The sequence below is a fragment of the Dictyostelium purpureum genome (assembly GCF_000190715.1).
Source record: "Dictyostelium purpureum unplaced genomic scaffold DICPUscaffold_47, whole genome shotgun sequence".
Lineage (NCBI taxonomy): Eukaryota > Evosea > Eumycetozoa > Dictyosteliales > Dictyosteliaceae > Dictyostelium > Dictyostelium purpureum.
This window is the reverse complement of record NW_003519384.1, coordinates 30001-39860: the sequence shown is the minus strand read 5'-3', so window position 1 is coordinate 39860 and position 9860 is coordinate 30001. Positions and strand designations below refer to the sequence as shown.

Here is a 9860-nt window from a genome sequence, read left to right as displayed (position 1 = left end):
TAGCTTTTTTTATTCTGTGATCCATCCTCCTTATTTATTTTTGTTTTGTTTTTATTTTTTTTTGTAAATAATCAACACACTCACACTACATATAAACAGACAATATAAAAAAAAAAAAAGTTTTTTTTATATAAAAAAAACCCACACCTTTTAAAAATTTATTTTTTTATACATTAGCATTTATACAAGATAATAATAATAGTAATAATAATAATAATAATAAAAAATGAAGTGGAAATATTATGATTATGATATCACACATTTAGTTGTATCTTTTTTATATTTTATTCTATCAATATTTTGTACATATAGTTTTATAAAAAGACCCAAAAAGCAACAGAACACTCAACAACTTATATTTTATCCATTACTTTTTTTAGGTGTTATAAGTAAGTTTAGCAATTGCAACAACAACAACACCTCAATAACAGAAATGATTAAATAATAACCATAATAAACTAATATTTCTTTTATTTTTACAGTTAGAGCAGTTTTTATGTTTTTACAACCATTTGTTAGAGAGGGCGAAATTGTTATACCAAATCAAGCAAATATTCTTTTAAATACATTACCATCATTTACATTCTTTAGTACATATTTAATAGTTTTATTCATATGGGTTGAGATTTATTTAATTTCTTATGGAAGTAGCATGAGATCTATCAAGGCCCTACCCATCATATTTAATGTGTTAACAGTTGTCATGTATACCGCATTAATAATATTATACGTTTTAGATTTTACTTTATACCCAATTCAACACAACCCAGTATCAGAATTTTCAACATTACCAGAGATGATCATAGGATATTACGATGTAGGATGTTTTATTTCAGCATCAGTCCTCTTCTTTTTCTTTGGACTTAGTTTAGTAATCAAATTTAGACACTCACAAAAGAACTTTGCAGAAGATAAAAGAAAAACTATTCTCAGAAGAATTACTTTGTTAACTGGTTTAATTTGTTTCTGCTTTTTATTAAGAGCAGCAATTACATTATTTGCATTGGTAGATTTAAATTTAATTTCATCTGTAAGTATTACTATTTTTAATAAATCATAATAATAATAATAATAATAATAATAATAATAATAATAATAATAATAATAATAATAATAATAATAATAACCTTTTATTTTATATCCCTATAGTATTGGTGGTGGTTTGATGGTGCTTATTATTGTGGTTTAGAGATTGTGCCATTGTGGATAATGTTATATTTACTTCAAATGGATAGAAATAAGACAAGAGTTGCTTCATCAGCAGAATATAATGAAAAAACTTCACTTATTAATCCAACTTAATTTATAATTATTGGTTTTATATAATAATAAATATAAAAATTATTTTGGTTTTAAATTAAAACTTTAATAATCAAAAAGAAAATAAAAAAAAAAATATAAAAAGAAGTTACTAAATAAAAAAAAAAAAAAGGATTTTAAATAATTATTTAAATAAAATAAATTTAAAATAGTATTTTTACTATTTTTTTCTTTTAAACCAATTAAAAGTTTTATTATTTTATTTATTTTGGGTTCTTACAGCCCATCTTAAAATTGCAGATTTTGATCTAGGGTTCCACTCTAATTCTTCATCGCTTGGGAAAATTGGTGATGTGTGTTTACTTGATTTTGGTAATTCGTATTTGATAACATTATTATTGTTTATTGTGTCGTAGTCTGACTTCAAACCATTGTTATTAAGGTATTGCTTAACTATTCTATCTTCCATTGAATGAAATGAAATTGCCAATAAAGGACTACCCGGTGACAGTATATCGTCGGCTTCTCTTAAACCGTATTTGATTTCACCCAATTCATCGTTAACATACATTCTTAGTGACCTAAATATTCTTGAGATAGTTTTGGAGGCTGCTGGATAGGGCATACAACATTCGACCACTTTGACCAACTGTGATGTGGTTTCAATTTTTTCACCAAATGCTCTTTTTCTTAATATTTCATGCGCAATCTTTCGAGTGTGTTTTTCTTCACCTAAATGATAAAATATATCCCTTAATTCTTGTTCTGAAAAAGTATTTACAATATCTGCTGCTGATAACTGTGATGTATTTTTATTATTCATCCTCATATCTAAAGGACCTTCTAATTCTTTTCTAAAATTAAACAGTAATAATTAGTACTCGATTGCTCTATTGTTTACTTTTTATAAAAATACTAGTACATACTTGAATGAAAAACCTCTTTCAGCAGTATCGATTTGATATGATGACACACCATAATCAAATAAAATACCTGATATTTTTAAATTTTCCAAGTTATGATCTTTAAGTGCTGATTTCATTGAGCTAAATCTACTACCAATTGTAATCAATCTATCTTTGTATTGAGTTCTTAAATCTTTGGTTAGTTCAAACACATTTGGATCTCTGTCGAATGCAATAACATAACAATCCTTGCAAGACTCTAAAATACCTCTGCTGTGTCCACCTAGTCCAAAAGTTGCGTCTATATAAACATTATTTGGTTTTGGGTCTAAAATTTCGAGTACCTCTTTGATAAAAACTGGTTTGTGAATTTTATAACTGTCATATTCTTTGGTTACATATGGTCCATTACCTGAACCACTATTTGATATTATAGATTCATCTTTATTTTCATTCTTTTTAATTTTTTTTGAAAAATTTCTTATAAATAAACAATAAATATTATTATTAATTAAAAATTTATTATTATTTTTACATAAAAACATTTCTTTTAAAAAAAAAATTAAAAAAAAAAAAAAAAAAAATATTTTTATTTTATTTATTTTTTTTCATTTAATTTGTAAAAACACAAAATAATTCTTTTTATTATATAAATGAAAAAACATTAAAATAAAAAAAAATAACATTAAATAAAATTTTTAAATTAAATTAAAATTTTACTAAATTTAAATTTAAAAATAATTTATTAAAATTAATTTAATAAAATTAAATTTTTAATTATAATCTTGTTTTTAAAAGGAAACATACAGATCTTTTTAAAAAATTTTAAGATTAAATAATTTGTTTAAAATAATTAAAAATGTGTACTAATACGATAGTTTTTGTCATTGATAAAAAAACAACACACAATATAAATACCAATGCCCTGTAAATATCTTTGTGTTTTTATAATAATATTTTTAAAATTACAATAATAATTAATTTTTATACATTATGTTTTTTTTTTAAAACAAATATTTTTTAATTAATAATAAAAAACAAAAATAACTATAACAATATTTATTTATTTATTTTTATATTTACAGTTTTATTTGAATCTTATTTTGTTTTTTATAATAATATGTTATTTTTATAAAAAAACTATAATAATTATTTTTATTTAATTTTTTTAAATTAATTTTTTAAAAGGGTACAATAAAATCATAGTTATATATAAAAAAAACATTTAGATAACAATACAATTATAAAAAAAATAGTAATAATAAATAATAAAAATAATAGTAACATATCAAAAATATAATCAAAATGCTGTCAATAAGTACTATTTTATTGTTCGTTATGATATTATTCCTCGCCTATAGGGGAATAGAGGTAGGATTATATTTATTTTATTTTAAAAAAATTTAATAATATGTATTAATTTCTATTTATTTTTTTTTAAAAAAAAAAAAGTATTTAATTTTAAGAAGATCATTTTCATTAGTACACCCAATAAAGGGTGTAATGAATGGAATTAAACCACACTTTATAATTGGTGATCTACCACTTCAACATTTATTCAACATTAAACCAAAATTAAAGAAATTGGGAGATATTTATTTTAGGTGGTTTTTTTGGTATCCCATTGTGGAAATCAAAGATATAAATTCATTACAATATGTTTATAATGAGCGTTCAAATAACTATAGTGTATATTGGAATCTTGCCAAATCTTCAAATTTTTTATTAACTGGTTCAGAAATTAAACGTTTCTTTAGAGTCTATTATTGTTCATTTAGTTGTACAGACTCAATGAATCGTATATTTCCAGTTATAAAAGATCAAGTAAACGATTATTTAAAATCATCATTATTTCAAAACTCGGTTCTATCCACTGAAAAGGATATACCAAATGTTTGTATAATATAATCTTTTTCAATATTCTTAATCAAATATTAATATCCTTTAATAATTCTATAGTTTATGTTAAAATTATTAGCAAGAGTCTATTTGGGTAGCGGCGATGAAGCATATTCTTGTTTGAAAGCAAACTATAAAAAATTTAATAGAACATATATGGATTTTATTCATTATTTATTCCCAAAACTATTAAAAATCCCAACCAGATTTTCAAAGAAGTATATGGTAATTATTTATTTACTTTGTAATATTTGTTATGAATTTTATATTAATTATTTATTTTTAATTTTAGAAAAATAAATATAAAAGATCATTGTATCAAGTTATAGCAATGAAGGCATACTATGGTGTTGTAAAGCAATCAGATAACGATGAAAGAGAAGATTCGATGATTAACATTATTGCAGAAACTAGCTACAATGATAAAGAGGGCTTATCATTAGATGAAATTAAAATGCCAACTTATTTATTAAATGGCTCTTCTATTAAGGGCCCAATTATCGAACTACAATCAATTATTTTTTTGTTAATGGAAAATCCTGAAGTCGAAAGTAAAATTAGAAAAGAGATAAAAACAGTTTTAAAAAAGAATGGTAGAACAATAGAAAACCTTACAGTAGATGATATTCAAGAAATGGTATACTTAGAGGCAACAATAAATGAAATAAATAGATTATATCCACCTTTCCCCAAACTAATACCACGTCAAACAAAGGAATCCGATAGAATTTTAGGTTATCACATCCCAAAAGGAACAATGATATCATGTCCCGTTGCGGATATTCTTAGAGATCCAAAAATATTCGATAGTCCAAATGAATTTAAACCCGAAAGACAGTTAAAATTTGCATCAAACCCCAAATTTGCATCGCCAAGTATATCATCAATTCAAGAGATTAACGAAACCAGAAATAAACACAAATCATGCCCTATTGACAAAATACTACCATTAAACATTGACTTAAACCATCCACAAAATAGCAAATTATCAGTATCAGATCCAAATGTAAAGATACCAACACTTCATAAACGTAGTACAAGTATTGGTGAAAAAACATATCAACACTCAACTCGTGTAGATGAACTAAAGGGCGATCCTTTAAATATTTCAAAACCTCAACCAAGCTTCCACCTACCTTTCAAACCTCAACCCAAAAGTACCTATCCATCCTGTAGTGCATTTTTGGACGAGAGCAGAAATAATCCAATAATTAATAATCAATACAACTCCTATAGCAACTTAACAACTGAAGAAAGAAATGAAAGAATAGTAAAAAATTTACCTTGGGGTATCGGTAGTAGAAAATGTTTAGGTAAAGAATTAGCAAAATTAATAACCAAAACAATTATAGTTGTAATGTATTCTCAATATACTTTTGAAAGATATACACCCCCAACACATCATTATTTTAATATCTATAATGATGAATGCCCACAACCACAAAAATCAAAAATAGAAATTACAATGAATCCAGAAATTAAACCCCCTCTTTTGTTTAAATCTAAAAAAATTGTTCCCACATCATTAGTTTTACCTAATAATTAAAAAAATAATAATAAAAAAAATAATAAATAAAAAATAATAAATAATAAAAATAATGAAAAAAATAAAAAAATAAAAAAATAAGATAATATTATTTTTTTAAAAATAAATTAAGTAGTTTAAATATTTATTTTTTTTTTTTTTCTTAAATTTTTGAGTATTAAAAAAATATTTTTATTTTTCTATTTAATTTTTTTTTTTTTGTTTTTTTTAATTTTTTTTTTTATTTTTCTTTTTGTTTTTTTTTTTTTTTCTAAATTATATATTTAATTTAAAATTTTATTTACTTCTATCAAACAAATAACAGTTTTTTTTTTTTAAGTTATTAATTTTTTAAAAATAAATTTAAAAAATAAATTTAAAAAAAAAAAATTTCTTTGATATTTTTTAATTTTTTAATTTTTATTTTTTATTTTTTAGTTTTTCTCCTTACCACTCATTAAAATTGTTATTGTTATAATAGAAATTAATAACTATAAACTAGATTAGAAGCAATAATAAACCACCACAACATTAAAATATTAAAACTTTAAATTTTGTTATTATTTGTATTACACTTTTTTTTTTTCTATTTAACATAATAATAAACTATAAATATGGGTGATGTTAATTTTTTACAAAAAGCAATTCAAATAGTACAACAGGCTACAGAACAGGATAACGCAAAGAACTATGCCGAAGCACATAAATTATATATTCAAAGTTTAGATTGGTTTACAACAGCTTTAAAATGTAAATTTACATAAAAAATAATAAATACAACATTATTTACATATAAACTAACCCATTAATCTCATTTTTAAATATAGATGAAAAAAGTGAAAAGTCAAAAGCAACTATTAAAGCAAAAACTTTGGAATACTTACAAAGAGCAGAACAATTAAAAGAATATTTAGATAAATCAAAAAATAAAAAACCTGTAGCAGTTGGTGGTAGTAAAACCAATGGTAATACAAATAAACAAAAAGATGAAGATGAGGATATGGATCCAGAGGATAAAAAGAGAAATGACTCACTCTCAGGCGCAATTGTAACAACCAAACCAAATGTTAAATGGGATGATGTAGCTGGTTTATACCAAGCTAAAGAATATTTAAAAGAAGCTGTAGTTTTCCCAATTAAATTCCCACAAATGTTTACAGGTAATAGAAAACCTTGGAAAGGTATTTTGTTATATGGTGTAAGTAGTTTACAATATAATAGAATCTACAATAAACAATAATATTAATTTAAATTTTAATAACCTTATTTTTAGCCACCAGGTACTGGTAAATCTTATTTAGCAAAAGCTGTTGCAACTGAAATTTCATCAACATTCTTTTCAATTTCACCATCAGATATTGTTACAAAATGGTTAGGTGACAGTGAAAAATTAGTTAAGCAGTTATTTGAAATGGCAAGAGAGAAAAAAAACAGTGTTATTTTTATTGATGAAGTTGATTCATTATGTTCATCCCGTAATGATCAAGAATCAGAATCAGCAAGACGTATCAAAACTGAATTTCTTATTCAAATGAATGGTGTTGGTAATGATTCAGATGGTATTTTAGTTTTAGCCGCTACAAATATCCCTTGGGGTTTAGATTTAGCTATTCGTAGACGTTTTGAAAAGAGAATTTATATAGGTCTCCCAGAACCACAAGCCAGAGCCAAAATGTTCCAACTCCATATTGGTCAAACACCAAATACTTTAAATCCTGGAGATTATAAAAAATTAGCCGAACTCACTGATGGCTATTCAGGTTCTGATATTGGTTCATTAGTCAAAGATGCAATTATGCAACCTGTTCGTGCTGTTCAAACTGCTACTCACTTCAAAAGAGTAAGAGCACCATCAAGAGAGGACCCCTCTGTTATGGCTGAATTCCTTACTCCATGTTCACCAGGTGATCCTTTAGCTGAAGAAATGACTTGGGTTGATATTGAAGGCTCACAGCTTAAAGAACCAGAAATTACTCTTGCCGATTGCTTAAAGAGTATTAGAGCTATTAAACCATCAGTTAACAAAGCAGATTTAGAAAGATATGTCGAATTTACTAACGATTTTGGTCAAGATGGTGTTTAGATAATATAAATAATAATAATAATAATAATAATAATAATAATAATAATAATAATAATATAATCAATAATTTTGAAAATATTAATATATTTTCCAATTTAATCCTCCTTTAATACCTAAATTTGTAAAAAATAAATAAAAAAAAACTATAAAACTTTTTTATAATGTTTATATAAAAAAATTAGATCAAAAAATAATTTTATTTAATTTCATTTCTATTTACATTTCTTTTTTTCTTTTTTTTATAAATGAAAAGAAAAAAAAGAATAAATAATAAGTTGTAACTATTTTATTTTTATCTTTTATTATTACTATTTATTATTACTTTATGTTTTTTTTTTTTTATTGATATAATTTATTATTTTATTAAATAATTTTTTTTGTTATGATGAAGATGATGATGTTGTGGTAGTTGATGAATTTGAATTTTTGCTGGCCTCTTCATCGATTTTTGGGAGCTTTGAATTAACTAAAAGGGCTGGATTTTCATAATACTGAAGTTCATCATCATTTAACTTACCTTCCTTTTGTAACTCCATATAAGCTTGCCAATTTTCACGATTTTGGCTAATTACTTTGAGCAAGAATTTACTTTCACCTAAAAATTTAGCCATACACTGGAATAACGGTGAGGCAACAAAATCGATAAAGTCTGCGGCAATCCTAGCTCTTGTGGTTTTGGTTTTATCCATAAATGGTGTAACTGGGTAACCACAAATAGTTTCGTAATGAGATTGTTGAAAAAACTCATCAGATACTCTTAGGGACCATTCAAAATTTAAATGCCATGGTCTTGCAATATTTGAAATATCACCACACTAAAAAAAATATATTAGTAAGTCATTATAATTTTTTTATTATTATTAGAATCATATCTATATATACCTTTATTAAAAAATTTAGAATCATTTGTCTATCTTCTTTTTTATTTCTATCAAATGGCAAATTATTTAAATGATGTTGAAATTTATTTATATATTCAAAATGACTTTGCATATCAGTTGCTAAAATTAATTGAACTACTGACCTTCTTAACTCTTTATATTGATCCTCATTAAGACCTTCTAATATATTACATTCGCTATTTCTTAAAATTTTAAAAGTTAACATTGCATGATGGTTCTAAAAAGAAAAAAAAAAAAATTTGATTAATAAATATTTAAAAAATTGAATATTAAAATTTAAATACCTACCTCTAATACTGAGATATCATTATATTCTAAAGACAATTCTGTTTGAGCATTTACTTGGAATGTGTTGTTAAAACCTGGATGATTTAAATCATGGCACATACAGGAGATTAATAAAGCAAGAACGTCCAAATGGGTTAAATATTGAACTGCATTGAAAGAAGTTAAAAATGTATAAACGATTTGGGTTACGTCGAATGCATGCATAAAATTGTGATATCTATTATTTTTTCTGTAGAGTGCATTAACTGTCATGATGAATCGTTGTAACTTTTCGATTGGGATTTTAAAGATCTCTAATAATTGGAAATTTTCAAACATATCTACTAAAAATGGCATCAAATCATCTTCTGAATATTTAAAGACATCAAAGTCCCAACCCTTGATACCCTCTTTGGTGTCCTTGGTATAGTTTGTTTGTGGGAATGTTGGTATTGAATTTCTACGGCTTGTGGTGGAAGAGAACTCTGAAACCAAAAACGACTTGGTAACTGGGTCGACAGAGTCATTCTTAATTAATTTTTCAAAGGATGGTCTATAAATATTGGATGATGAAAGTTCTTTTAAAATGGATGTTAACTTTTCTTTTATTTCTGATTCATGGGATGACCATGTACTTTGTTTCAAAAGTCCTTCGATATTTCTTGTAACTGATACCAATGGTGACTCCATGGCCTCTTTTGAAATTGTTGACATTTTTGAAACTTTTTTAGTTAACTCTTCGATTTCGTGTTCTTTTAACTCCATTTCCTTTGCCAATCTTGTTCCCTTTTCTCTTTCTTGCGCCAAAGATGCCTTATATTCTTCCTCCTTCTTTCTTTGCCAAATACTTTGCAATACTGTATCAATTTTCTTTTTTAATAATTCTTTTGCAATTGGTTTAGTTAAAAAATCTTGGCCACCAATTTTAATTGTATCATTGGCATATTTATAATCCACTGCTGTTCCTGACATTACTAAAAAATGTATAAATATTAATTAATGTTTTTAAATTTTTATTG

General features: G+C 24.5%; 5 protein-coding genes across 5 annotated transcripts in view; 3 read left to right on the top strand and 2 right to left on the bottom strand.

Moving 5' to 3' along the window:
* Positions 1–226: 226 nt before the first annotated feature.
* On the top strand, positions 227–1302 carry DICPUDRAFT_76443 (uncharacterized protein; the record flags this gene model as incomplete). The annotated part of the gene is made up of 3 exons (XM_003285486.1): positions 227–389; positions 483–1030; positions 1150–1302. The coding sequence occupies 3 exons, from the start codon at positions 227–229 to the stop codon at positions 1300–1302; spliced, it is 864 nt and encodes a 287-aa protein (XP_003285534.1).
* Positions 1303–1519: 217 nt separating this feature from the next.
* On the bottom strand, positions 1520–2710 carry DICPUDRAFT_29501 (uncharacterized protein; the record flags this gene model as incomplete). Its single annotated transcript, XM_003285458.1, has 2 exons — positions 1520–2114; positions 2187–2710. 2 exons carry the CDS (start codon positions 2708–2710, stop codon positions 1520–1522), a joined length of 1119 nt encoding a protein of 372 aa, XP_003285506.1.
* Positions 2711–3470: 760 nt separating this feature from the next.
* On the top strand, positions 3471–5610 carry DICPUDRAFT_76441 (uncharacterized protein; the record flags this gene model as incomplete). The annotated part of the gene is made up of 4 exons (XM_003285485.1): positions 3471–3536; positions 3618–4058; positions 4125–4289; positions 4357–5610. 4 exons carry the CDS (start codon positions 3471–3473, stop codon positions 5608–5610), a joined length of 1926 nt encoding a protein of 641 aa, XP_003285533.1.
* Positions 5611–6069: 459 nt separating this feature from the next.
* On the top strand, positions 6070–7843 carry DICPUDRAFT_46137 (uncharacterized protein). Its single transcript, XM_003285484.1, has 3 exons — positions 6070–6339; positions 6417–6787; positions 6863–7843. The coding sequence occupies exons 1-3, from the start codon at positions 6204–6206 to the stop codon at positions 7670–7672; spliced, it is 1317 nt and encodes a 438-aa protein (XP_003285532.1). The 5' UTR covers positions 6070–6203; the 3' UTR covers positions 7673–7843.
* Positions 7844–8013: 170 nt separating this feature from the next.
* Positions 8014–9860, bottom strand: part of RegA (uncharacterized protein) — a gene marked incomplete at its 5' end in the record, with an annotated part of 2501 nt that continues 654 nt past the window's right edge. Inside the window, 3 exons of the mRNA XM_003285457.1 lie at positions 8014–8487; positions 8555–8791; positions 8863–9815. Coding sequence (XP_003285505.1) covers positions 8053–8487; positions 8555–8791; positions 8863–9815 — 1625 coding nt within the window. The 3' untranslated portion in view covers positions 8014–8052. The remainder of the gene's footprint in view (positions 8488–8554; positions 8792–8862; positions 9816–9860) is intronic.